The sequence below is a fragment of the Fusarium oxysporum genome, chromosome 2 (assembly GCF_000149955.1).
Source record: "Fusarium oxysporum f. sp. lycopersici 4287 chromosome 2, whole genome shotgun sequence".
In the NCBI taxonomy this organism is placed as follows: Eukaryota; Fungi; Ascomycota; class Sordariomycetes; order Hypocreales; family Nectriaceae; genus Fusarium; species Fusarium oxysporum.
Window position 1 is genome coordinate 823,438 of NC_030987.1, and position 25,496 is coordinate 848,933.

Here is a 25,496-nt window from a genome sequence, read left to right on the forward strand (position 1 = left end):
GCCTGATGGTCTGCATTGGTGCCTAAGATCACTTGTCTCAGCCATGATAACCCCGCACTCCAAATGATTATGTGACACAAGGTAGCTCAGCTCTGCTTTCTCAACTTCGACTACTCGTTCATCGATTATTGATCTTATTTCTCCAAAACCATGGCCGATCTGGCTCTTGGTATTGCTGGCCTAGTAGTAGGCGTACCAGGCCTGATCCAGGTCATTGGTCTTCTCGGAGACGCGGTGCTAAAAAGGCTTGGGCACTACGACGACAATTATCAGAGGCGGGTCAAGCTACTGATCAGAATCAGCAAGTCGCAGACGCAGGATTTGCTGCTGTATCTCGAGAGACTAGGTGACAAAGCTCCAGAAGCTTTAGTGGCTGAAGTGCACGATATGTTTCAAGCATTGCGTGATGCACTCGAACTACTTGTGACTATGCTTCCAAGCGTGGGCATAGACGAAGCTGCAGTCGTGCGGACAAAATTATCAGAAGCAAAAAAGGCCAGCATAGATGCTGAGGTCGCCAAGATCGAAGAGTGGAATAATAGGATCTTGAAACGAATGATCGTGTTGAAGTTCTTCGGTAACCTCAAGACACTACCACCAAATTCAGCAGATGATGAAGTGGCTCCGTCTTTACGAAAAGTGGAAAAGCTTCGAGATTCGATAAAAGAATCACTTGACAAGGCGAAATCCGATTCTACCCTATTACTCAATCCCCCAGAAGAAGCAAGTTGTACTCTGCTTCCAAACTCAATCCTGCAGCTCAAGACTCCAAAGACTGGCGGGCGGCCATTCCTTGCTGAATGCCGAGTATACAGTGACAATGCTTCGGAGCGGGAAATACAGCAGCATCGACAAGTCATTCGAGAAGTTGCGAGAATACTTCGCCAAGCTGATCCGGCATTTATGGGTCTTCTTAACTGCAGCGGGTTTCTCTGGGACTCGCTAGAGTGTAGATTTGAGCTGCACTTTCCGATCACTGAGAATATGGAAAACCCAAGGTCTTTGCTTAATTTGCTTCTCGACCCGATGAATAAAAAGGCCAGGGCAAAGGCATCCTCTCAACCATCGCATTTCTCTGGCAAAAAGCGTTGTGGTAGCTATCTTTATTCTCCATTCAGCAGGATTTGTGCACAAGCAGATACGTCCCGATAATATCGTTATCTTCGATAAAGCTCCGGACACATCACGATCTACGGGGACAGTAGACCCAGCTAAGCAGATTTACCCGTATTCAATCGGTACACCGTTCCTTGTAGGCTTCGACAACGTTCGTAAAGTGGACGCAGCCTCACTGATGCTACCTATCGAGGAATGGGAGAAGACAATATATCTTAGTCCTGAACGTCAACGACTCCAACCAGGGGATGAATTCAACATGCGGCATGATCTCTATAGCTTAGGTGTTGTTTTGCTCGAGATTGCATTCTGGGCCTCCTTCCAAGATAAGAAGTCATCTCAGTTAGGCAAGATTATTTGGAGAGACGCTGGTCAGTCTGATCTTTGTGGACCAGAGGAGTTGAAAAAGATTTATGTGTCTCTTGCCAAAGGATCTGTACCGCGAGTTATCGGTCAGAAGTATGCCGATGTTGTTATGGCTTGTTTAACCGGGTTAGAGTCTGAGAAAGATATGTTAAACGAACTGAAGGACAAGGATGGAATTATAATAGGAACAAGGTATATCTTAGAAATTATAAAAAAGCTAGAGGAAATTTCATTATAAGGAGCTCAATACACGAGATTTAATTTACATATATAATTACTTAGTTAAATTAATTTCTAGTATTACTCTACTAAGAGGTCTATATATGATATAATAAATAAGTTTTGGACTTGATGGTGAATAAGGGGAACGTTCTTAACTCAACAGCAGGTATTTTAACTCTTGATTAAACTTAAATCAACTTAACTTATCTAGTATTTTAACCTCCTTACTTTATAAAGCCAGTAACTCAAATAACTAAACAATACTAAGTTAATAAATCTGCTTTCTCCTTAACTATTAGAATTCTCGGAAGAATATGCTATAACCCCCTTCCTTCTTAGATAACCTTTAAAGCTAGTAGAAGACATTGATTCAAGGCAGGAGTTGTCGGGACGCGATTGGGAATGCTCAAGATAATCGTCTGGTACTAATACCGGGAATCCATCTCCATTTTCTTTTTAAGTTGGATAATGAAAAGGAAGAAAATGTATTGATCTCCCCACAGTTACGACTTCTGTCTACGACTAATAGTACACGGGATGTCTTTGTGATACATGAACCAGGAGTTATCATACTTCCATCTATGGTTCGGATCAGTAATACGAACCTATATTTTGGGTTAATACTTGAACTCGATAGCTTGGGGAGATGATCAGACTTACGTCAAAGTTCACATAAAGCGTAGCAAACATCTTATACATCTCTAACTTGGACATGTGTTTACCCATGCAAACTCGTGAGCCGTGTCCAAACATCATCTCAGTACACTCGTGCATTCGTCGCACGCGGTGAGCATGTCCCTGTTCAGATTCACCTTTGCTGCGAAGCCATCGCTCAGGTCGGAAGGTATCGACATCTTCACCAAAGACACCAACATCGCGAGTGATTACGCAAGGATTAATGCCGACTTTTGTTCCAGCGGGAATGAAGCGACCGTCTGAAAGTTCGAGGCCTTCCTTTGGGACTTCGCGCTCAAGGATGAGACCGACAGCTGGTGAGATTCGCATAGACTCACGCATAACTGCATCGAAATAGGGTAATTGACTGATCTCCTTCCATTGGGGAACGGGCAGAGTCAAGTTGGCAGAACGGAGCTCGGCGACCATTTTCTCGCAGACAGAAGGATTCTTCAGGAGATGGTAAGCAGGAGCACGCATAGCACCAGCTGTTGAGTCGCCGCCAGCCAAGACATTGAGCATAAGCCAGTTCAGGATCTGCTGGTCATCAACATAGTCAACAGTCTCTTTCAAGCTGTTGTACTTGTCGATGAAGAGGTCCACTGGTTTACGCTTGGCGGCGCCAGAAGCCACCTGCTGTTGATACTCTGTGAGAATCTTGACGGTGTACAATACACCATTGACAAGAGGGCGAGGGCCAATGCGCCAGATAGGATTCTTATCCAACCACTCGTCAAGCCACGGGATCTGACTGACGGGTGTGAAATACTTGAGCCCAGCCGTGCTCTCGGCAATGATGTTCTCGACATCAGCAGCTTGATCCATGAAGCCATAGTTGCGGCCAAAGCTAATATTGGCAGCTGCGTCCCAGGCGTAATAAGCGACCCATTCATCCATCTTGCAGACATAACCAGTGCTGGCAAAGCGATTGTCCAGGTGAGTAATCAGCTCACAGAGAGTCTCGTCCATGATGGGCTCAGCCTCCAGCATCTTGGGGAGGGTCCAGAATCCCCGGATGGGTTTGGTGTATTTGGTGTGAAAGTCTTCATCTGCAGTGTTGAAAATGTTCTGCATGCGCTGGCCATTGACGACAACATCATTGGGGCGATACATATTAGTCTGGCAAAGTCAGAACCCGTTGAACAAAAAGGACTCTCAGTCTACCGAAGGAACATGCACAACTCGATGGGTATCACTGCAGGGTGCTTACTTTTCGCCAAGGGTTTCTCGTCGTGTAAATGACACGAATCAGATCTGGGTCACTGATACTGATCGTATTTGGACCAACCCGCACAGCAGAGCCCCATTTCTGATGCCATTCTCGCATATGCCCATCAACATTTCCCTTGGTGGCAAGAAACGCCCGATAAAAGTCCGTATACTTTGCAGCAAGAGGGCCAGGAATGCGTCTGAGAGGCGAGAATAAGAGGTCGTAAAAGATACGAGCGACGACAAAAGCAACGCCAACGTACAGCACGTAGCTCAGGTCAAAGGAAGAAAGGGCCATGATCTACAGAGACAACGAGTGCATCTGCGGAGAAAACAAACAGGATATGTCATAAATTTAATTAAAAAGCAGCTGCGGGATGCAGACGCGGGACCGAGCCGGATCTATATTGCTTTTTGCGGAGGGCATGGTCTGACTACTGGAGATGTGTAATGCACTCCATCTCCACACTGTCTTTATCACAGGCAAAGAGAAAAGTGACGCCGTTGAAGAGAATGCGTCTGGATTATGCACCATGTAACAGTACTCCACCACAAACTTGCAGGGTATTTATGCTAGTGTTTATGATATGTCTGAACTCAACGCGGGAGAAACCAAAAACAGAAGCGGAGCAGCCATTGAGAATACAGGAACAGGAAGCGTTCCATCGCAAGCATGTGTGAAATTGTTGGCTCCCCCACACAAGCATGAGGCTCCATGAAACTTGGCATGCAGTAGCTATAACAAAGAATCCCACGCACACGGTCTCGATTAGCAGCCACCTCGGTTGATATTGTCTGAATCGGCTTAGATGAGAACGAGAGAAGAGACAATATCTCACCGGGGAGGCGGGATCATCCTTGTGCAGGTCAGGGGTATCCTTGGAAAAAGGCTGAGCAAACAAAGAGCTTACAGGACTCGAGGCAATATTCGACGCACAGGTAGACAAGCTGAATACAACGGAATATGAGAAGTGACTGTCACGTAATTACTGGCTTACTGTTGGTTCGTAGACAATCTTAGACAATAAGATAACGTTGAAGCTAGTGACACGGGACAAGTACGCCGCCATTAGTGGGGGAACTAAGCTTCGACTAACTTTAGACAAGACATCAATTAACATTGATCTTCACGCAACGGTTTCTTCAACACTAAAATAATCAAGACTCTGATTCAAATCAAATCCACTCTGCACAAATTTCTTGCAGAAATTCTCGCGGCCGGCAAATCCACTCTCTGTGGCGAGCCAATATGCAGGAGTATGGCACGGCATCTGATCTATCAGATTCGCGAGGCCCAACAACTCACCGGGATTGGCAGCAACACGGAGATAACAATAAGCGACTCCCATGCTCTAATTTTGTTTACGACCCTGTTGTAACAACTGATATTTGACATATTATGCAAAGCGAACAAACGTCGTCTATTGTCCCCCGCGATTGGATCTGCAGATCGCCTCCGTTGGGGCTTGGTTAACGTATGATTGTGATGGCATTGGTCGTCCCCATAGTTTTCTCTCCTCTCACAGTCGGGATATTCTCATGCCCTCGATTGGATTCGCTACTCGGCAGTTTTGCAGCCCCGTTTTCGACGTTGCTTTTCTCAGCCGTTGTTTCGAGTCCAATGGGCTCGGTCTCTCCCGAGGCCAATCTTTTCCCCACGATGAATATCCTTCTTTCTTTTTTCTTCTTTGTGATACTCGAAATCCTTCATCTGGTCTCTTTGAGATGTGACATATACTTGAGAGAACAAAGCTATGTTACAAAAGAATTTGTTTGCCTGCCGGTTTGGTTATTTTCGTATTGTGTATCAAAGTTTGTCCTTGGAACATATAAGACGCATGAATGTGCCTGTTAAAGCAGTGTGAGACAAACTTGTTGGTTATCGATGCGAATATGGCTGCTGCTACGCCTTCTCCTGAGTATCTCGCTGAGACGCGAGGGCCGATGATTCGGACTGTTACTTGGCTTTCTGTGATCTTTCCCATTCTCTTTGTTGCACTTAGAGTGTATACGAGGTTGTTTGTTCGAAAGGTCTTTGGTCTTGATGACTGGGTCATTGTTCTCTCTCTGGTAAGAAGCCAACCTTCTTCAACATCTCACAAACTGACAAGCGTCTTTGATAACAGATTCTTCTCATTTGCTATGGCGCCATCATCGAAGCAGCCGTCCAGAAAGGTCTCGGTCGACACGTCGAATGGGTTCTCACCTTCGCCCCTCAAGACGCCGTCCCGGTCGCATTGCTGGGCCAAGTCTCACAGCCCTTCGTCGTCATGTCGTGTGCCCTAGGCAAGACATCCTTCTCCATCAGTCTCATGCGACTGGCCGCACAACGATTCATCCATCGGTTCCTCTGGTTTATCGTTGTCACTATGCTTACGCTTCATATCCTCATCTCTATCATTGTCTTTGTGCACTGCGAAGATCCTCGAACAACATGGAACCCGGCTATTGTGAGCAAATGTTGGCATCCTAATGCCTACCTTGGAGTTTTATACTTCATCGGCGGTAAGTCTGTTCCATACGGTTGGCTGTGTCTAATACTAACATTCATCAAGCTTACTCTGCTGCCACCGATTTCATCCTCGCGCTTCTTCCGTGGGCTATGCTCTGGAACTTGAACATGAAGAACAAGGAAAAGTTTGGTGTAGCCGTCGCCATGAGTCTTGGTGTCTTGTACGTTCTCGTTCACTGCTATGACCATCTCTTACTAACTCCTCCAGTGCCGGAGCCATCGCCGTCATCAAATGCACCAAGCTCAAAGCGAACGCAACAAGCACCGATCCTACCTACGACGTCGGTGAACTCCTTCTCACAGCCTGTGCCGAGAACGCCCTCATCATCATGGCTGCATGCATTCCTACCCTTCGACCCATGCTTCGCAAGGTCTTTCCTTCATCAGCCAAGTCAAGCGAGAACTCGCATCGCTTGAAGAATATGAACAACATCATGTTCGTTCCCAAGAACAAGGCTGGTCAATGGAGTGCTTTGATTGAGACGGAGGCTCACCCGGATCATACTTCTGACAACCAGAGTGACAAGAGTATTCTCAAGGAACATCGTGGTACGATGAATGGTCAGGGCAATGCTGAGCCTGCTGGTGGGCCTGCTAGTCCAGCACTATCACCCCATATCAGGAAGACCATGTCGGTAAATGTGTCTTATGACAGGAATAACAGTATGTAATCGAGATTAAGCACATTGTCTCAGTACAGTAGCCATCAATCAAGGGCCTTCAGGAACCTTTACAAGTCAATCAGACTCACACAGAAATTCTCGTGAATTTGTTCGTGGCCTCCTTGACCTAGCTATGAGCATGCCTCCTAATTGGAGCTCAGGGGTCTGTCAAAGTGCGATGCTGTGACCTGCGACTATGAAATCTAGACGTCAATTCATTTGCGGTCTAACAAATTCTAATGCTACAGACGGTCTATTTCATCATTCATCTATCGACTTAAAAATCCCCTCTAAGCCAAGCGGACCTCTATGTTAATGTTGTAAGAGGTAGAAGCACCCGTACACTGACTCGTGAAATCGACTCCCGGCTGAACAAGGACCAATCGTGAAGAGCATGTCCAAAACTCGGCAATCTGATTAATCCCCCACAAACACTGAAGGCCCAAGGGGTACGAAGTCGCCGGGATAATCTTGCAGACCAAGATGTTGGCCTGATTCGCTGTCGCTTCCTCGGTCGACATGACACGCACGTAATTGTCTGAGTTTCCGTTGACGTTGGAGTAAGCACTCTTTCCATTGGAACTTCCAGGCCCGTTGACGGGTTTGATTTCGCCTGTGCGTTGGTTGAGGGTGAAGGTCAAGTCGGAAGATACGTCGGCGGTGAAGTCAAGGAAGTATTTTCCAGTGCCGATTTGGTTCTCTAGGTTGGTGAAACCAACACCGCCGATGGGGGCGAGGTTGGGATCACCGCTGTCGTGTGCGATAAGGTAGATTGTTTGCAGTGGATCGGCCGCCTCGGTCTTGGTGCTGATCTCGGTCTTGGTCTCAGTAGCGATAATGTTGTCCTTTACTTGCGTTCCAACAACTTTGTTGATCTTCTCAGTGGTATAGGTCTCTTGGACAACCTCTGTCTTGACCGTCTTGGTGGCATAAGCAGTTGCGATAGCAGTCTTGATCGTAGTCCTTCGTGGAATAATAACCTTGTGGATGACTGAAACGATCGTCGTTCGTGGAAGAGTGACGGTTTTGCTGGTTACACCAACACGAGAACATGCAGAGGAGTACTTGGCCGAGTTGCTTGCACGAGTCGGTATTGGCCGTGGAAACAAAGATATTCCAAGTGCCGACTGGGCCTATAATCGGGAATGCTTAGTCATTTGGCCGTTCTTCAGTAGTCTATCCATGGATATTGAAGACCTCGCTCCCGCTTGGTGGTGAAGATGATTGAGACATTCATTGTCACAGTAGTAGTGATATCAATGGTAACGCTCTGTACGACAGAGTTGGTCCTTGTGGCTGTTACGTGCTGTGTGATAATTGCTGTAACTGATTTCCGGACTGTCGGGATGCTTGTTACAGTCTTTGTTCTATAGATAGTGCTGTTGTGACACTGTCCAAATAAGGATGGTTGTCCTTACGCTTTCTTGGGCGTCACTGTGGTGTATAGATAGGCTTTGCAGTCAGATGCATATGTCTTGCTCGAAACCCCAGTAACGGCTGTATTGAGTAAGTTAGCCAGTGCGCCCCTGAGGGATCATAGAATATGACATACCCTTCAAGCAAGAATCAGAGTTGATAGTTAGGGCGTCAGCGCCTGACAAGGCCATGCCCAAAGCCACGAAATACTGTGAGAACCTCATTTTTGCAATACTGACCAATCCAATTTTCGCAAAAGAGGAAATAAAGGAGAAAGCTATCGTCGAGTCGTGGCACACCGAGTAATTAAATACTGCTGCCCCAATGCCGCAATTCCGGTGGTATGGTTATAGATTGGTCGAGACTAATCGGACATATGCTGGCCCTTGTTTAAAATCATCGCTGCTAACTCCATCCAGTTGGCCTTTCTAAACAAAATAGAACCAAGATTAGTTAAGCTAACGTATTTAAAACGATATAATTCGAAGCGCTATTAATTTTCCAGACAAAACTATCGATCATTATAATGGCGCTATTCGGAGCTAACCATGCCCTGACAGGTCTGGGCTTTGAATAGCTGTCACGTGTTACCCGATATCTTTCAATGCGAAGCCTCGTTCAGCTGTTTTCTTTTCTCCTCCCGAGACTCAAGAATGCTTTCTATCTTATGATTCAGATCCACTCCATCCATATATCTTGCCTCCATAATTACTTCCCTCGGTTCCGGAGCTCTAATATAGTCAACGCTATTAATGGCGCGTTGGTGCATCTCGTCAACAATATCAAATAATCCAGCCATACTTTTCCTCCTATTCTGATCAACGACCAGCATATCTTCGTGTATTATATCCAACAAATCATGAACGTAAGAGCTGCAACCCGGCTTATTGTGCAAAGAACCGATCCACTGCCAATAGTGTCAGAAAGAGTTTGTGTCAAATTCCTGAGTTGGGAGACTTACCTTGACGATCTGTTCTTTTACCCAAAGTCTGTAGCCCTCTCCAGGGCCGAGCCAGTGAATATCGAAGTATATATCGGTCTTAACCCCCGTGATATAAGGTGAAACCAGGATCTCTTTGAATCGTTCCCTGAGTTCGTTTGCCCCGAGGATCCAACAAGTCATTTCAAGTAACACACAGCCTAGACTCCACACATCATATGCTCTGGATATCTGGCCATCACTAATATCACACTCAGGTGCTCGATACCTGGGTGTGACAGGCAAATCGGCTCCAGGAATAATGGATCTGGTTTCTTCTTTGTGAGCATCTGCAATACCAAAGTCTGAAACGACAAAGACGCCTCTTTTTTCCTTCCGTGATCTGAACCATAGGATATTGGCAGGTTTTATGTCGCCGTGTCTGCCGAACATTGTTTCTGTATCCAGATGAATCTTTTGACCTTGGTGGATATGTACTAGGGCGGCTAAGAGATCTCGAATTTGTCCCGACAGCCATAAGAGACCTTCCCTGTTGGCAGAAGCTGGGCTAACAAGCGGGCCGGGGTGGATTTTCCAATACATAAGTAGATCGTATTCGGCAGCTGGAAAGATGAAGTGAAACCGGTTGTTGAGAGTGTATGTAGCCAAAAGCGTGATGATGTTTGGATGGTTTAGGCCACTGAATCGTTTGAGCATTTTCAACTCTTTGTTCGACGTGCCTTTCTTCCTGTTTGTGTTTTTCAAAGACTTGACGGCAACGAAGCTATTATAGAAGCCAAGCTATGAGGTACGAAAATGAGACTCTCGTAAAGCAGCAAGGCCCGAAATGAACATACCTTCTCGAGTAACGGGGAAAAGCCATGTGATTCTGAGTCAATCTTGTACTTGACAACCTCTCCGCATCCCCCAGACAGTGTCTCTTCGTGTACTCCATAGCTGTCTCTACATAATACCCAAGGAAGCATCTGTCCTTTGGGTATATCGTAGTGCTGAGCCTCGTAATCCTCCCCCAGTGCAAAGAACCTCGGCGACGATCGAAGTTGGTTAATGTTGAAATAGTCTTTCTGCATGTGAGACCACCCCAACCTCGCCATGCAAATCTGCACAGTAAGATGATACTCAGATCCTTGTACCAGAGGAAATCTTTCGTCATGCAAGTCTGCGTCTATGAAAGCCTGAATATCGCCGGGTCGCTCCACGATAACTAGTATTGCAAAGACTCGGAAAAATGAGTTTTTTTCGGTGCCCAGAATTAAGCTGCTATAAGCTTCCGCATCCTCCAGTCCTATCTTGACAGTATGAAGTTGCCGGATGATTGTCTCCCGTGTCATCAACCTTTTTAGGGTTGGATACGGCCAGAAGAAGTGGTTCTCTCCGTTAATGTGCGGCACCCTCTCTCTCCAAAGTGCGTCACTTAATAATAGTTCGGGGCCTGGCGCGCGTTGTGTAGAAATCGATATAGAGCCCATGATCGCTCCACTATCAGATATCGCGTTGGTGTTGATCCGAATGGCGGTTCCCAGGGTGTGGGGAAATTCGCCGCATGCCAAGACTTCCAGAGCTCGATAGTGAATGGTGATGACCGGGGGTTATCGTCGAAAGCTTCTTTGAGATTGGGAGTATACACTAAAAAGACAAATGTAAGGGCTATCAGGTCTCAGTATTTCTCAGTCCTATGTCACGTATATATTCTGATAAGCTTGTTAATGCATCCTATGTATGTTCAACTAGCTTCTGTTAGTACGCCTCTATCATGACCGGTGAGTCTCAGTCGGTGACAGGGGTGGCTGGAGGGAGACATAAAAGTTGAGACTCGGGTTGGTGGTAGATCCGGGGATGCCAGTCTCATATTTTCTGTCCCCCAAAGGGATGGGTCACTTGGCCTTGCTTCGACGCGAGTTTGAGTGCTCGCCTCACTAACTCTATCTGTCTGACGTCAGGTCAACGTACGATTGCGGGGGGTATTGACTCGGAGTTTACTTGTTTTACTTGTGTAACCACATTCTCTCCCATATCCGTGAAGATATATGCCTCACGATCAATCACTCAGGTTAGGTCGGCTGATTGATTGGCTGGGCCTTCCGAATGCTAAATCGTTGACCACTGACCGTGTACATGGAGACTATGTCCGATCACCAGTGGGCCGCACATTTCGGGGACCGAGGCTTACCACATGACACCCTGACATCACCCACCATTCAGACATTCTAACGTAGGACTCTTTGGAGCTAAGACACATCGGCAAGAATATTCAATCTTAGTGAAGTACATACTTCTTCAGCTGCCGCTTCCCCGCCTGCCATTGATCAACAGCTTTACCAGACATATACCCATCAATATATATATCGCCCACATATCTATACTCACCCTGCGTCCCCTCTGCTCTCAACAATATCGGCGTCGAACAACCTAGTGGCACAACCATTATATCACCGGCAAGCATGAACCCGGATCCCATCGCAAGCCGACGATTCTGTGTAAGACAGAAACATCTCCCCATCATACGATCCCCAAAATGAATTTGCAGAAAATGCCTCCTCATTTCAGCCTTGACCTCTGATGCAGTTTTCAAATAATGAGCTAGTCTCTCATCGAGCCTGATGTACGGTAGACGATCGCGAAAGAGGTTCGCAAAGACATGGCAGATCTCTGCCTGCCATCGACCTCGGTCATATTCCGATGGGATTTGACCGAGGCATATCGTCGCTGCGAAGCATTCTTCTGCCATCTGTATTTCCTCCTTGGTGCGACCTTCCACAGCGTGAAGAAGTAGCGCTCTCCAGTGTAGGAACGCCATGAGATAATCTCCCAGGTTACAAAGCGTTCCGACAACGACGCCTTTGCTTTGAACGATATCGATTTCGAGACCTGAAATTTCAAGCTTGTTGAGGCGTTCGTCGCGGAAGCGGCAGATGGCTTTACTGGAGCCTGAAGCTGCGAAATTGTACTTGAAGCCCATTGCTGATGTTTGCGGTATGTGTGACCAGTCTGGGACGAATGTAGGAAGGTTGGCGGTGCTGGTGTGAACAGGGAAGTGGATTGCTTCGCAGATAATGTCGAGCTTCTCAGTCGTCTTGAGAAGAAAGTCGACAATCTCAGTGTACACATCCTTGACGGAGAGATTGTAGTCCGCGCGGAACTCGTCTCGAATACTGGCTGGTAAAACGCCGAGGATTCCGTACAATTTATCTCTAGGATCAGATGCGAGCTTTCTGCGACAAGTTCGTAACACCTGTAGAAGAGCCTCTTCGCCATCCGACATGTGGAACTTGAGATCCGGTAGACTAGCGGGTCCTTGGTAGATGAGTGTCTGAACATAGCTGAACTGATCAGGTGAAGTTACTAGTCTCCTCTTGAGTTTGTCTTTATTGTTGAAGATAAGCTCTCCTCGACGTTGGCTGAATAGAACTGAAGCACTCTGATATTTCTTCCATTCGAGGCGAGTCGAGCCACAGTGAACCATTATTCTTTTCGCGTTGAAAACTTCTTGGACGACCCACAATCGTCTCCAGTACTCTCTCCCAAAGAGTGATACCACTGCCAGAAGGTCACCGTTTTCGGCGCCAACTGCTAACAGTTTAGAAATATTGCTGGAATCAAAAGGTTCACCTGTAGTCGCTATGGCATCGAGAAACCTGACAGCTCGCGCGCTGTCGTTTTCTTCCGGACCAAGCCAGATTGCGACGTTATCAGCATTGGAGTAGATAAACGGCATGAGTTGAACCTGCTGACTCCGCTCATCTCGGTCCTTTTGGTTGATGCAGAGAGCATCTGCCCACACCAGCACAGAAGAGTGCTTTTGTCGAAGCGCTTGCAGTGCTCCGTGGAGGCTGACAGCTATCGGGATCAAACAACCTTCAATCTCGATCTTCCGAGTGTCACCGGTATCTCCCCAAGTGTATGAAATAGCCGTATAAGGAGGAGGTTGTTCCAGAGAAACATGGATAATCTCGCACTTGATCATCGTTTTTCTCTCTGGCAGTATTCTAACCAATCTGATGGATGCATCTTCGATCGGCCTGTACTGGTAAGACAGCTCGCTAAAAGATGATGCGGCTTGTTGATTTTGGAGTAGCTTGGGGCTCGGGCTGAGGGCAGCCTTTGGAGTAGATGGAGATAGTGGTGGCAAGGCATTATAATCGTATGGATATGGCGTGAACTTATTGTTGTAGCTCGTCTCTGGAATTACCGCGTATTGCTGATTTGGCGCATGTGGTGGAGGGACGTCGTATCGGCGACCTTTGCCTTTGCCCGCCCTCAGAGGCGGCGGGGAAGGGACTCGTGCTTCTGCGGAGACCTGCGCCATGACTATGGGTTGTGCTTTGAGCTACTTAATAGTCACTTGAAGTGCTTTGCGTCAAATTCCAGTCGTTTGAAATTGCAAAGTTGAGTGGTTTCAGCTGAACTCATGCTTGTGAGCCTTGGAGTCAGCCTGTGGCTTGGAACGGCTGCATCCTATCAAATCGCCTGAAAGCGTCTTCAGCCTAATCTAGAATAGCGTCAGATCTGGGCATTAGTAATTAATGAGTTAGGAAAGCAATTTTATAAATTCTTGTATTCTTGCTAATGCTTTTCGATTTTCTCACATCTCGGGTTGATATAAAAAGCTATCCACATCAAGCTGTTCTGCTAGATCTAGCAACTCGCCAGGCGTCAACCCTGCCATGGCATTAGCCGCAAAGAGGTCCCATCCTGTCTCATCTGAGACATGTTCCTGTAACTCTGGTTCCCTGCTCTCCTCTTCCTGGACGTTGCCATGCTCCTCCACTTGGGTCTGTATTTCTGGCGTTACGATATTACTAGCTGGCGTCAGAGCAGATAACTTCTGTTCCAGCTGCTCAAGCTCTACTTTACGCAGAGGAGCAATAAGACTACCTTTCGCAATAAGAGTATCAAAAACGTAGCGAGCATCATCACGCCATGAATCATCTGAAAGAAGAGATGGGCAGATTATGGGGATGAGGTGGAGGAGAAACGCTGACGATGAGGCATACTCTATTTGGAAGGGCAGAAACGCCTCTGCGACAAATAATCAGCTTCATAATTGACTTTCATGACGATCGTACTTACCGATGAGGTCTTCATCTGCCAAGGCACGGAGCGTCTTCAAAATTGCCTGCGCTGAGCTAACGCATGACTGTATAAGTGATGCAACCGGTGGAGATAGTGATAAGCCATGGGTCATAAGTTGTGTCTTGGACTGTTCGATGTGCATATGCAAAGCGCACATTATCTGCGGCCTTGTTGTGAGTACGACGCACTGGAAGCAGGTCAGTTCAAAAGCTTCAAGTTCGGCACTGCGCTCTGAAACCTACGTGGTGATATTGGAGCAGAAGTCTTGTTGCAATTCGTGACGCTTTACTAATCGAGTCTCGGAAATGATTGTTGATAATGTTGTTCAGGTCACGGTTTAGTTCGGCCAAGTTCCTTAGGATAGACTGCGTGTTGCTAAAAAGGGTGCCGTCATAGTCTTTACCAACACCGTATACCGCTTTAAAAATGTTAGCATGCATTTCATGGTGATTTTTGTGGGGGATGGCACTTACTCCCCAGTAGTCGGGCTATTAACCGAGCAAGCTGCACATGAAGGGTCAGACTCAGTGAGCTCAGCGAGCTGTCCGCCTGAGAAGGTAGCTTATTGGTGATATCTTCGTCTCTTATGGCACTCGTTGCACCAATGAGAGCAGCGAACTCTTGATCCAGCATATAGACAACCCAGAATATGATGTGGCATCGCTTAGAGTGCTGTGCCCCCACAGCTTCTTCCGGCATGTGTCTGTGAAATCCGGAAAGTACACATATCCGGAGAGCCTGTCCAATATGTTGATATGCTGCCACTCTCATGTCAATCGACTGAAAGTAGATAGCGGCTAGGGTGAGTGCTTGCGCAGAGAGAACAGGGTCAAGAGCAATGCCGGCCAACTCAGGCATCAATGGCATCGCCCGTGCAGCATATTGATACCCCGGCGGACTTCCATCAGGACTTTTCCCACCCAGAAAGGCCTTTCCAAAAGCTATCATGAGTAAATACTGCGCATACCACAGCTTGCACGATGCCGCTTTAGCCGAAGCATCTTGATAAAGCTCTTTAAAATGCTGAAGAAACTCAGCCTCATCTATCAAACTCGCCAAAGGACCAAGATAGAACCTCGCAGTCTGAATGAGGAAATATGCATAGTCTGACGGAGGTAAGTTGGAAATATCCGGTTGCTCATCTGGCATAAGTGGTCTCCACTGTAGTCGGAAGGCTACTCCGTCGAGGTGCCAGGGTAGAGGCTCGTTATTTGCTTCGGGGAGATGCTTGCCTACAAGGGCTAGGACTCTCCTGCAGAAGGCCCATGATGACGCGGGGCCCATGTACCCTGCGGAGGTCTGTTAGTGTATGCCGATGATTGACGGATGGAAACGTACAGTATCGACCCATAGCTTGGCCGAAGACGTAATCGTTGTCGACGAGGGGGTTCTGTCGGAAGGCCGGTTCGAGGACGTCATTGGTGGATAGAGAGGCAGCCTCGTTTGTTTCGTCGTTCTCGTCATGATCTTGAGGTGTTCCAAGAGTAAGATCTGAAGCTACTACGTTAGTCAGGATGGCAGGTTGTTGACTAGCTACTCACCTCCATCTGCAACCATGGATGCGTCTCGCGTGACTACACCGGAGATACCATAATCAGAAACAGAAGAGTGCCTTGGACGCGGCCTAATGCCATCGCCAAGAGACCCTGGAGATGGAAGTCCATCTTGTCGCCTCTCTAAGGCACGGAGGTAGCTGTCCCAACGGTTAGTCACAGCGACATAAGAGAAAGCGACGAGACTTACCTCTCGGGAACAGAGACTTTCTTCTCCTCCGCCTCGTATATGCATCTCTCATTCTTCCGTCCACACCTCAAACAAGGCTGCGCCCCCGAACACTTGACCTTCATAGACCGACATCGCTTACACCTACCCAACCATGGCAATCAGCTATCGGCTTTCAACGACCCAGATAAGAACTCACGCTTTGGCACATTTCTTAATAATCCGAAATTGACCATTCTGTGTAGTAGGCATCGTTGCGCAATTGACAATGGCTGTTGAGGAGAGGTCGGCGTGCTGTTCCGACTTAAGTCTTCTAGCTGGAATATCATTCCGGCTGGGTCTTTGCCTAATGTGGTAGCGTTCGTGAAAAAGCTTATCAGCGGCTTTGGAGGATTGGGCTGCGTTATCGGCTGCGGAGTGAAGCGGCCGGAATGAGATGCCGATAGTGGAAGCTTATCACGCGGGATTGTTAGTGTCCTATATCGGTATAACAATCCCGACATTTCCACTTGAGATTTGCGTCAGTGTAAGTCGACTGCCGGATTCAGTGCTTCTGGAAGAGATCGCTGTTTCTAAAACTGGTAAGTGCTTTGATGTCAGAATTGTCATAATGACCAGGGTTTGGACTACGTTTCGCTCCGCAATTGCATCAAGGTCAGTTAGAACGATATGTCCCGATCATATCATCCAGAGGCACAGTATCTGACCCTCCTCAATCCAGACCATTAACGTTACATGCACGCAAATGCCTGATAACAAACGCATCGCCCTCAACAATGCGACTGACTTCGTCAGCTGCAGCTGCAGCTGCAGCTAAGCCTGCATTCTCAGCAGTGCAACCAATCACCAATTTCGTGGAGACGATAGCCAACCGACCAGACTTTGATCACTCCGGCAAGCCCATTGAGATAACAAAGTCCCCAGACCCATCCTGGTCTTATGGAGATGGTGTCCGCAGTGGTCAATCCCCCACTGACAAGGTCCACCGAGAGATCGACCCGTACTCGCCTGACAGATCCGTCGGGCAGAACTACCGACTTTTAATCTCTGGTATTGCACCTCGACCTGTTGGCTTCATCAGTACTATTTCCGGCAATGGGGAGACGAAGAACTTGGCGCCTTTTAGCTATTTTCAAGTCACTGATCACGACCCGCCCATGTTTATCGTTAGCTTCTCATCTCGCGTTGGGTCAGCTAAGGATACGTATCAGAATCTGAAGGATACTGGGGAATGTGTTATCAACACGGTTTCGGAGAACATGATAGAGGCAGTGAATGCTTCATCCATTGATGCTCCGTATGGAGTGTCGGAATGGGATATCACTGGCTTGACCGAAGCACCAACAACTACGGTCAGACCATCCCGTGTCAAAGAGTCGGTACTGTCTATTGAAGGGCAAGTTGTGGATATCAAAGAATTCGAAAGTCATAAGCCTGGGATGAGCAATTACGGAATGGTTCTCATCAAGGCGACACGGTTTTGGGTTCAGGAAGATGCTGCAAACGAGGATTTTAGCCACATTGAGCTTGACAAGCTACGGCCGATCGGACAATTGGGTGGCATGTCGTATGGGCGAATTACCTCAACCTTTGAGCTCCCAAGAACGAGATGGGCCGATGAGAAGCCAAAGAATAAGTTATTAACCAAGTTGGAGAACGAAAAGGCATTATAGCAAAGCGTATCCTATCTTGGTATCTTGCTGTAGAACTTCCTCTGAGATAGATAAACATTGTTCTGCCTTCAATCTTAGATCTGATCAATCTTAATCACGTTTCCATAATTTGAGCTTCAAAAGTCTTCAACCTTGATTTCTGTCTATTATCTACCCCAGTATCCTACGTCGGAGCTCCTGTCTCATCGCCTGCGCCATATGCTGCGTCCTCTCAACAGCACCACGATTCTCCACCGCACGTCGATACAAATAATTGATACACTCCTGCACCGAACCCCAAGGTAAACATTTGTAAATCTTTGGTGTCTCGGAAGTGAGTCTGTTCTCCTTCACAGCCTGCTCGTAACCCTGCAGCAGCTTGCAACTCAACTCATCGGCCATACCCATGATCTGTGCACATTTCATAGGCACTGTGGGAAGACCAGCCTCGAGACGCTTTCTGTGTGTGCCAAGGGCCTTTTGCGCACTCTCAGCATTATGTGTCGCCAAAACGAGTGCCGCGTCGGGGAAGCTGAGGTTGGCAGCTTCATCTGGCACTCTTCGAGAAATTAGCATGTCTGCAATATCATTATATGAGTTGTCCGTATCCTCTTTTGTATCATGAATGAGGGATCGGATTTCATTCTCGATATATGCGCCGCGAACTAGCTTGATACCAACAGTCCAGCCTTCTTGGGCTGCTAGGTGGATATGCCTTTTCGCATTCTGTCTAGCGCCTTTGAGATAAGCTTGAATGGTGTTGTAAACCAGGGCATTCCCGTTCCGGTTGTGTTCTCGCATGAGGATGATGGTCCAGTCGTCGAGTGTAGGTTGCATAGCTTGTTGTTCTGCGTCTATCCAGAGTTGACATCCGCGCCTTCGAGTCTCGCTACAGATATCGTTGAGAGCTTTGTGGAGGTAGCTATTCATCGGCTTACCAGCCTGTAAAGCGTCTACGGCGATGGGTCCGGCACCAGTCACCCTGGGCTATGTAAGTTGCTGGCCATTTGCACAGAAGTAGGTTACTTACTTGACAGCCAGAAGATCACCGGCCTCGATCATATTCAGAGTATTGATGTTGCCCTTCTTCCACTCATCGATCATATCGTAGCACTCTTTTGGATAGTCCTCGACGCCAGTAGTCGGGAGCTTCACGTTAGGGTCCAGGACCACATCTTTGGAGTATCCGAGAATGATGCCGTGGAAACCAAGGTTCTTGATGTACTTGACAGTACTTGACACTTCGGGAATGCTGTTCCCTGCGCAAAAGTGGTCATAAATAGTCCATTGAAGGATCCGACTGAGCACTGGGTTCTTATCTGGGTTGAGGACTGCTGAGTTCGACTGTGTGATGAGCGCGATGAATGCAAGTGACGGTTGTAACAGCCAGCGATTTGCCATTATAGTCGTCAATGCGACCGAACGAAGTAAAACCCCCATCGGTATCTTGGAGAGAGGTGATGGTTCCTCTGCCGTGGGTGCCTGAGTAGGCTTTAAAGTGGTTCTTAGCGCTGCATTGGAGATAGCTCTTATTTGTGGTTGGGCGTAAAAGCGAGATGATAAGGGCAAAATATGCCTTTGATGTTGAACGACAGTTCTGGAAAGCATGTTGAGATGATAAAGGAGTGGTTGATTGATGGTGATAAGACACTTCTAGCTCTATTGTAAAACGGTCATGGCTTTCATATACTCTCATAAAAGCGCCATCCTCACCTCCCCCGCCTGGATTCCAGCCAACACTATCTACTATCAAGCTACATTCCGCCAATAAGCAAAGTCGGAATGATTCGCCGACGCTTCTATTCCTATCTCGTTACCCTGAGAGCAAACCCCGCATGGTCAAGCGGACTCTCTTCATCACAAAAGGCGTGGCGTTATGCGAAGAAGGTCATGAGGACGTGATACTGTACTCATGCAGATCTCGCTGATAAGTGCCGGGACCAATCATTCCAGAAAGTGGAGAATCAATTACGATCTGGGCTCCTTTGTATATGCATGTGTTGACTGACTTGTCAGTCTGGGTGTCGGAGCAAGATATGTAGTCGGGATGCCATCCCGACTTCTCTTGGCCTACTCCGTGCCTCTTGACTTATAAGATGACTGGTTATGTGATAAGAAGAAGGCACATACTACAATTTACCAAAGTCTCTATTAGTTGATTTTGCCTTCATCAGCCGAGAATGTTCAGATCTCTTAGCTCTCAGCATCGGCCTCTGGCTCGACTTGGTGCTCTTCACCAGCACAAGCCCAAAGCTCTGTTAGCCAGCCGGTATTTGAGTCTGTGGAACCCACCAAAATTCGAGAATGAGAAAATGGTAAGTCGGCTTAGACATAAAGCCCTTCGTACTAACATGATATCGTAGTTCGACTATGCCAAGGGCTCCCCAGAACGAGCCCAGCTTACAGAAAGTATCAAGAAGCTCAAGAGCTCGTTCCCTGTCAAGATTCCCATTCAAATCAGCGGCGCAGAGGTGAGTAACTCGTGCTCCCCTAGATACTACAATACTTATATCAGCCTCAGATCACCAGCAAGCAAATTCTTAAGCAGCAAAACCCATCAAACCACAAAGAAGTCGTGGCTGAATATGCAACCGCCACACCTGACCATGTCAACGCAGCTATAGACGCCGCTCTCAAGGCCAAGCCCGATTGGGAAGCTCTGCCCTTTGAAGATCGCGCAGCCATTTTCCTTCGTGCAGCTGAGTTGGTAACTGGTAAATATCGCTCGGATATCGTTGCGGCAACCATGATTGGCATGGGCAAAAATATATGGCAAGCTGAGATTGATGCTCCAGCCGAGACAGCAGACTTCTTCCGTCATTATATCGACGAGGCATGGAAGCTGTATGCTCAGCAACCGAAAGTACAGACGCCTGGTGTATGGAACAAGATGGAGTATCGACCATTGGAGGGTTTTGTATATGCAGTGTCCCCTTTTAACTTCACTGCTCTTGGTGCCACGCTTGTCGGACCAGCTGCTTTACTCGGGAACGTCGTGGTTTGGAAGCCTTCTGACTCAGCTATACATGCTAGTTGGCTTCTGTATCAGATCCTTCTTGAAGCCGGTCTTCCAAAGGACGTCATTCAGTTCTTGCCTGGCGAGCCCAACGAGGTCACTGATGCAGTCCTGAAGAGACCTGAGTTCGGCGCTCTGACCTTCATCGGCTCGACCAAGGTCTTCAAGGGATTGCAGAAGAAAATTGGCAACGGTATTGGGGACGAGATCTACAACTCGTATCCCCGGGTTGTCGGAGAGACCGGCGGCAAGAACTGGGGAATTGTTCACCCAACTGCAGATGTGAAGAGTGCTGCTCTCAACACAGTTAGAGCTGCTTTTGAGTACCAGGGACAGAAGTGCTCCGCCAACTCTCGTGTCTACGTCGCGGCGTCAGTGTGGCCTGAGTTCAAGAAACACCTTCAAGAGCAAGTGTCTGCTTTGAAGGTTGGAGACGTCGAGAACTACGAAAACTTCATCAATCCAGTCATTCATGAGGCCTCGTTTGATAAGCTTAACAAGATTATCGAGGATGCTAAGAATGACAAGGACCTGGAACTTGTCGTCGGTGGCAAGGCGTCTAAGGACAAAGGCTACTACGTTTACCCAACAGTCTATCAGACAACCAACCCTCGTCACGAAATCATGACACAAGAGCTTTTCGGCCCTATCCTCGGCATCTATGTCTTTCCTGACAATGAGTGGGAAGAAACCTTGACTCTTCTTGATACTACATCCAGATACGCTCTGACGGGTAGTATTTTTGCCAAAGACCCATACGTGCTACGCGAGGCTCAAAATGCCTTGAAGCACGCTGCTGGCATGCTGTATCTGAACACTAAGTGTACTGGTGCAGTGGTGGCTCAACAGCCTTTCGGAGGTTCTCGTGACTCGGGCACCAATGATAAGACTGGAACTATGGCCCATTTGCAGAGGTTTGTGAGCACTAGGACGATCAAGGAGGAGTTTGTGCCGTTACAGAAAGTTCTATACCCCTCTAATGAGTAATTCTTTGGTATATATATAATAAATTATTAATTATTAGGAGTACCTTTTAGCGTCGCAGTAGACCAACAGCACTAAGATGGGCGTAAAAGAGCAGTACATGTCGATAAGATTACCTATCTTCAGGCGTTCGCTACAGAGGGCTGGTGCTTCTCTATGTATTCAACTGAGACACGATCCCCCGTAATGTACGATTTTGTGTAGAGCGTCTTGGTATCATTCCAAAAAACGGCGGTCATCTCCCCCTGCTTCTTGTTCCCATCTCCAGGTAGTGAACATTTGCCTTTCTCATTACAGGCTCGTGCATTCAAGAACGAGGCAGTTCCCCAGTTCGGAAAAACATATTGCGTTGTGTTCAGATATGTTCCTGCTTCAACGATCCTTTATATATCTGGTCAGCATGAGACCTAGAGGGAGCAGCAAAAGTTCTCACCATTCGGCGGTTGCACCTTGAGCTGGGAAAGTGGGGCCGCGCCATAGGTTTGCAGCGTTTTGACTATGTGTGTATGTCCGACTTGTGTTCAGGTTTGTAAGCGTGGTGCTGCCATGGTATCCGTTATTGGTCGTCTTGAGAACTACATGGATGTGGTCGCCCTCTGATATGGCCAGCTTGGACGAGCTGACGTCAATAGGGTCATCGGGAATCCTTGACGAGGTGATTAGTACAGCTCTCGGAGACCAATCACCATCATCTCACCATTCGTGAAAGCCTGTATACTGGGTCGTCCCGTTTGGCCACACCGACATTATAACTCCAGCTTGCCAAAGACCACGGACGATATCAGATGATAAAACGCCATCGAGTCCGATCCAGAAAGAGGCAGTATACTCGTCGACTTCCTTATGCGGCTTCTTGGGAATCGATAGATGCGGCATCACAAGTGTGGCCTCGGCCATGGTGAAGCCGGTAGAATTGCTGGACAGGTTGAAGTTGTCAGCGAATCGCACTGGACCAGCCCATGCTTCACCATAAGAAAGCGGGTATTGACTACCGTCTTTCGCTGCGCAGGCAATGCCAAAAAGGGAAGCTGCTAAAACTTTGAAAATCATTTTGGAAGATTGCTGCGGGAAGTGTAAAGAATCAGAACTAGATGGATACAGCTGCTACTTATAAGTCCCAGAAGTGGGTTATGTTACGCTCGCACCGATACGTGGAAGAATACGAGGAATCCGACCCGCTGATGCCGAGTTGCCGACGTGGTCAATCAATACCTCATAGGTGCAGCCACGGCTAACCAGGTAAAGAGATCACAGAATATGTAGAACTTTATTAGTCCGCCTAAAGTCACAGCTGCTCTGGTCGCCAACTATTCTAGCAGACAAATTGACACTCACTTGGCAGTGCGCCACGCCGCCACAGCCTATAGATTATGGCCCATTTGCAACGGCTCGTGAATACGAAGACAATTGAGGAGGGGTTTGTGCCATTAGAGAAGGTTCTGTATCCTTCTAACGAGCAAGGTTATTAAATATTAGGAGAAACGAGCTTCTAGCTTAACACAAAAGTTTCCAGGTTTACTCCCCGACTTTTAAGAGCTTCTGGCTCTAACCTTGGATCAGAGTTCACGATTCTGCCATCTTCCATATTCCGGAAGAAGTCATACACTTCTGGGTCATCGCCTGTAAGGTCTCGCCCCAGCTCCTCCACTGAAACGCGCTGCCATCCTACAAGAGGCTCCAGCCTAGGGTCTTCTACTGTCAGCTCTCCTGTTTGGGGGTTATGATAGCGGGTGTAAGACCGGTGTTCAGTAACGGGATCATAGAATAGCTGGGCCTGCCACAGGGACGGAAGAGGGCCCAGCAAGCCTTGCGTAGCTTCTAGATCCCACACGTAGCAGTCACTCAGAAACTTCCAGGTGTTATCCTCAGATGGACGGAGTAGTACTGGAAAGTCGCAACCGAGGACGACGCAAATTACATCGCCTGGCGATATCAGCAGAGATCCCAAAGTTATGGTTTCTCACCTACCAGGCTGTGCGAAAGTACACGCTAAACCAATACTACCCCTCTCAGTTGTGACCATTGCTCTACCTTTGGAACGTGTCCAGATGACATATTCCATCATGTCTCCGCGACTCAGCTTTGACACCGGTGTCGAGGCTGTCGAGAGAAATTCGGTTTCGAACCTATCCTTGATATGCTCTAGTGTAAATCCCTCGGTAGGACGACGTTCAATTCTTCCGTCTTGAAGAAAAGTGGCCGCAAAAGCATCCAGATAGGTGCCCCCACTAGGATACGGGTCTGTGAGAGAACATTCAGGTTCCCAAGATCGTATACTGCGAATTGCTGTTTCGCCATCGTCCCAATGATCAAAGGCCTTCTCAGAAACAGACTTCACAGTGTCGAATCGTAAACCAACTACCTTCAGTAAATTGGGCGCTTGGTACTCATGGTGTAGAGCAGAACATCCAGAGGCGTAGTGCTCTGACACTCTCCGGCCATATGGATCTACTTGAGAAAGATCAGGAACCCAAGAGGGGCAATTACCCTCATCCGGATTTCGAGGACAGCCACGCAGCTCCCAGCGGCTAAGAGCTTTGATATTAGCCAGAAAGCAGGACTTGTATAGCTCGACGACAGGTTGCTCATAATCCGGCTTGATCTCACTCGCAAACCTGGGCGGTAGAATAGCCAGTAGTCCGTATATCTTATCGTGAAAGTCTGAACACAACCGTGCTTGATATGCATCCAGAGTATGTGCCAGTGTTGCTCCGATGGGATTTTTCGCTATGCTTCTCATGGCACTGATAGAAACTCGAGCCATCGGCATTTCGTTTTTATGCAGAAGGCATGCAACTGCACGACGGAATAAAGCCCATGAAATAATTGCGTCGCCACTCTGGATGATGGAATCACGATTCGCCATGATAGCCTCTTGAACAGTCCAAAGACGGTGGAACCAAGACCGGTCGCCGAGCTTTTTGATGGCTGACCATACCTCGTCGGAAAAGGAGACTGGAACATCGTCCTTCCACCACCTGAAGTCGGTTGTATCCGGAGATGACATTATGAAACCGTTTGTTGTCTTCTCAACCTGAGATCCGATATGAGCCAGCTCAGAGAAAACCAGCCCTATGTCGTGCTTTTCGGGGCCAAGCCAGATAATAACTCGGCTACAATCCTGATAGATACTTGACATCCGAAGAACTTGAGTGGCCCTTTCGACATCGTCGTTTTGGTTGATGCAGATAGCATCCACCCACAGTACGCGCTCTTGATCTTGGTATCTCAAATGTCTGAGTGCCTTTCCTAGGTTCTTCCCAAGCTTGATGTTTCCCAGACACTCACCTGCCTCTCCCTCGATGGTAGCGACCACAGGGTCACATTGCCGACCCCAGACATAGGATAGAGCTTCGAAGACGGGTTGTGCGGGATTTACAGGTGGGAGCTCGTACAGTTCTGGGTCTATAGTTGGGTCTGGGTGTTTCCAAGTATGGACAATCCCACTTCCTTCATCACTTTCCTCATTTTCCTCAGTTTCCTCATTTTCCTCACTTGATGCGTCGTCAGGCTCGTTCATGAAGATGAATCTTCCCTCGATTGTTTCAACAACATCCCACCCTGGAGGGAGCGTTCTTTGTAGATGTTTCCGGGATAGGCGTAGTGACCTCGGTTGCTCTGGTTGCCTCAGAAGTTCATGGGAGATTCGTAGTCGAATATCTTCGTCAAGCTTGCCGGGTAGTAGATGAATTAACCTAATATGGAGTGGAGACTCGAGTGCCTGGTATTTGTAAGGCTGGTCTCGATCAGCCTCGGATTGTGGTTCAGTCATTTCTATTTTCGAGTTGCGATACTTATGATACAGGGCTTCTTTGTGCAAGCAGAGGAAGAGAGAAAATAATGCTGTGAAAGTGAGAAATAAGCCTAGTTGCGGCTGAAAGATGAGCGGTTATACCACCAATCAGAAACACAGCTGTCTACAGGCAGTCCC

The 25,496-nt window shown here is 47.7% G+C and overlaps 12 protein-coding genes across 12 annotated transcripts; 4 read left to right on the forward strand and 8 right to left on the reverse strand.

Annotated features, from left to right (window-relative positions):
* Window positions 1-44: 44 nt before the first annotated feature.
* FOXG_19136 (uncharacterized protein) lies at window positions 45-1,778 on the forward strand. Its single transcript, XM_018399319.1, has one exon. It carries the CDS (start codon window positions 151-153, stop codon window positions 1,150-1,152), a length of 1,002 nt encoding a protein of 333 aa, XP_018241377.1. The 5' UTR covers window positions 45-150; the 3' UTR covers window positions 1,153-1,778.
* A 70-nt stretch (window positions 1,779-1,848) lies between these two features.
* FOXG_05863 (uncharacterized protein) lies at window positions 1,849-4,043 on the reverse strand. The gene is made up of 3 exons (XM_018384308.1): window positions 3,590-4,043; window positions 2,365-3,498; window positions 1,849-2,309 (listed from the first exon to the last, which is right to left on the reverse strand). The coding sequence occupies exons 1-3, from the start codon at window positions 3,884-3,886 to the stop codon at window positions 2,208-2,210; spliced, it is 1,533 nt and encodes a 510-aa protein (XP_018241378.1). The 5' UTR covers window positions 3,887-4,043; the 3' UTR covers window positions 1,849-2,207.
* A 1,108-nt stretch (window positions 4,044-5,151) lies between these two features.
* On the forward strand, window positions 5,152-7,100 carry FOXG_05864 (uncharacterized protein). The gene is made up of 4 exons (XM_018384309.1): window positions 5,152-5,658; window positions 5,715-6,093; window positions 6,144-6,261; window positions 6,309-7,100. Exons 1-4 carry the CDS (start codon window positions 5,431-5,433, stop codon window positions 6,769-6,771), a joined length of 1,188 nt encoding a protein of 395 aa, XP_018241379.1. The 5' UTR covers window positions 5,152-5,430; the 3' UTR covers window positions 6,772-7,100.
* FOXG_05865 (uncharacterized protein) lies at window positions 7,053-8,402 on the reverse strand (the record flags this gene model as incomplete). The annotated part of the gene is made up of 4 exons (XM_018384310.1): window positions 7,053-7,895; window positions 8,066-8,129; window positions 8,181-8,259; window positions 8,315-8,402. The coding sequence occupies 4 exons, from the start codon at window positions 8,400-8,402 to the stop codon at window positions 7,053-7,055; spliced, it is 1,074 nt and encodes a 357-aa protein (XP_018241380.1).
* A 377-nt stretch (window positions 8,403-8,779) lies between these two features.
* FOXG_05866 (CMGC protein kinase) lies at window positions 8,780-10,755 on the reverse strand (the record flags this gene model as incomplete). Its single annotated transcript, XM_018384311.1, has 3 exons — window positions 9,955-10,755; window positions 9,140-9,898; window positions 8,780-9,085 (listed from the first exon to the last, which is right to left on the reverse strand). Exons 1-3 carry the CDS (start codon window positions 10,585-10,587, stop codon window positions 8,780-8,782), a joined length of 1,698 nt encoding a protein of 565 aa, XP_018241381.1. The 5' UTR covers window positions 10,588-10,755.
* A 516-nt stretch (window positions 10,756-11,271) lies between these two features.
* FOXG_05867 (uncharacterized protein) lies at window positions 11,272-13,530 on the reverse strand. Its single transcript, XM_018384312.1, has one exon. It carries the CDS (start codon window positions 13,422-13,424, stop codon window positions 11,376-11,378), a length of 2,049 nt encoding a protein of 682 aa, XP_018241382.1. The 5' UTR covers window positions 13,425-13,530; the 3' UTR covers window positions 11,272-11,375.
* Window positions 13,531-13,648: 118 nt separating this feature from the next.
* FOXG_05868 (uncharacterized protein) lies at window positions 13,649-16,490 on the reverse strand. Its single transcript, XM_018384313.1, has 8 exons — window positions 16,113-16,490; window positions 15,935-16,057; window positions 15,733-15,884; window positions 15,530-15,682; window positions 14,665-15,480; window positions 14,434-14,609; window positions 14,189-14,378; window positions 13,649-14,137 (listed from the first exon to the last, which is right to left on the reverse strand). The coding sequence occupies exons 1-8, from the start codon at window positions 16,163-16,165 to the stop codon at window positions 13,701-13,703; spliced, it is 2,100 nt and encodes a 699-aa protein (XP_018241383.1). The 5' UTR covers window positions 16,166-16,490; the 3' UTR covers window positions 13,649-13,700.
* Window positions 16,373-17,718, forward strand: FOXG_05869 (uncharacterized protein). Its single transcript, XM_018384314.1, has 2 exons — window positions 16,373-16,567; window positions 16,635-17,718. The coding sequence occupies exons 1-2, from the start codon at window positions 16,524-16,526 to the stop codon at window positions 17,584-17,586; spliced, it is 996 nt and encodes a 331-aa protein (XP_018241384.1). The 5' UTR covers window positions 16,373-16,523; the 3' UTR covers window positions 17,587-17,718.
* Window positions 17,719-17,736: 18 nt separating this feature from the next.
* On the reverse strand, window positions 17,737-18,966 carry FOXG_05870 (uncharacterized protein; the record flags this gene model as incomplete). Its single annotated transcript, XM_018384315.1, has 2 exons — window positions 17,737-18,547; window positions 18,596-18,966. The coding sequence occupies 2 exons, from the start codon at window positions 18,964-18,966 to the stop codon at window positions 17,737-17,739; spliced, it is 1,182 nt and encodes a 393-aa protein (XP_018241385.1).
* Window positions 18,967-19,745: 779 nt separating this feature from the next.
* FOXG_05871 (1-pyrroline-5-carboxylate dehydrogenase) lies at window positions 19,746-21,568 on the forward strand (the record flags this gene model as incomplete). Its single annotated transcript, XM_018384316.1, has 3 exons — window positions 19,746-19,880; window positions 19,929-20,036; window positions 20,087-21,568. 3 exons carry the CDS (start codon window positions 19,746-19,748, stop codon window positions 21,566-21,568), a joined length of 1,725 nt encoding a protein of 574 aa, XP_018241386.1.
* Window positions 21,529-22,658, reverse strand: FOXG_05872 (uncharacterized protein). Its single transcript, XM_018384317.1, has 3 exons — window positions 22,263-22,658; window positions 21,999-22,211; window positions 21,529-21,946 (listed from the first exon to the last, which is right to left on the reverse strand). Exons 1-3 carry the CDS (start codon window positions 22,613-22,615, stop codon window positions 21,688-21,690), a joined length of 825 nt encoding a protein of 274 aa, XP_018241387.1. The 5' UTR covers window positions 22,616-22,658; the 3' UTR covers window positions 21,529-21,687.
* A 396-nt stretch (window positions 22,659-23,054) lies between these two features.
* Window positions 23,055-25,394, reverse strand: FOXG_05873 (uncharacterized protein; the record flags this gene model as incomplete). Its single annotated transcript, XM_018384318.1, has 2 exons — window positions 23,534-25,394; window positions 23,055-23,488 (listed from the first exon to the last, which is right to left on the reverse strand). Exons 1-2 carry the CDS (start codon window positions 25,335-25,337, stop codon window positions 23,055-23,057), a joined length of 2,238 nt encoding a protein of 745 aa, XP_018241388.1. The 5' UTR covers window positions 25,338-25,394.
* Window positions 25,395-25,496: the final 102 nt, after the last annotated feature.

Coding starts and splice junctions, on each gene's coding strand:
- FOXG_05869 (XM_018384314.1), top strand. CDS start 16,524: ATGACCAGGGTTTGGACTACGTTTCGCTCCGCAATTGCATCAAG. Junction 16,568..16,634: donor CGCTCCGCAATTGCATCAAG/GTCAGTTAGAAC, acceptor TCCTCAATCCAG/ACCATTAACGTTACATGCAC.
- FOXG_05868 (XM_018384313.1), bottom strand. CDS start 16,165: ATGCCTACTACACAGAATGGTCAATTTCGGATTATTAAGAAATGTGCC. Junction 14,610..14,664: donor AATAGCCCGACTACTGGGGA/GTAAGTGCCATC, acceptor ACATTTTTAAAG/CGGTATACGGTGTTGGTAAA. Junction 14,138..14,188: donor GGCAGATGAAGACCTCATCG/GTAAGTACGATC, acceptor TATTTGTCGCAG/AGGCGTTTCTGCCCTTCCAA.
- FOXG_05863 (XM_018384308.1), bottom strand. CDS start 3,886: ATGGCCCTTTCTTCCTTTGACCTGAGCTACGTGCTGTACGTTGGCGTT. Junction 3,499..3,589: donor CGAGAAACCCTTGGCGAAAA/GTAAGCACCCTG, acceptor TGACTTTGCCAG/ACTAATATGTATCGCCCCAA. Junction 2,310..2,364: donor CGCTTTATGTGAACTTTGAC/GTAAGTCTGATC, acceptor CCCAAAATATAG/GTTCGTATTACTGATCCGAA.
- FOXG_05864 (XM_018384309.1), top strand. CDS start 5,431: ATGTGCCTGTTAAAGCAGTGTGAGACAAACTTGTTGGTTATCGATGCG. Junction 6,094..6,143: donor AGTTTTATACTTCATCGGCG/GTAAGTCTGTTC, acceptor ACATTCATCAAG/CTTACTCTGCTGCCACCGAT. Junction 6,262..6,308: donor GCCATGAGTCTTGGTGTCTT/GTACGTTCTCGT, acceptor TAACTCCTCCAG/TGCCGGAGCCATCGCCGTCA.
- FOXG_05872 (XM_018384317.1), bottom strand. CDS start 22,615: ATGATTTTCAAAGTTTTAGCAGCTTCCCTTTTTGGCATTGCCTGCGCA. Junction 22,212..22,262: donor TATACAGGCTTTCACGAATG/GTGAGATGATGG, acceptor CACCTCGTCAAG/GATTCCCGATGACCCTATTG. Junction 21,947..21,998: donor CAAGGTGCAACCGCCGAATG/GTGAGAACTTTT, acceptor AGATATATAAAG/GATCGTTGAAGCAGGAACAT.
- FOXG_19136 (XM_018399319.1), top strand. CDS start 151: ATGGCCGATCTGGCTCTTGGTATTGCTGGCCTAGTAGTAGGCGTACCA.
- FOXG_05867 (XM_018384312.1), bottom strand. CDS start 13,424: ATGGCGCAGGTCTCCGCAGAAGCACGAGTCCCTTCCCCGCCGCCTCTG.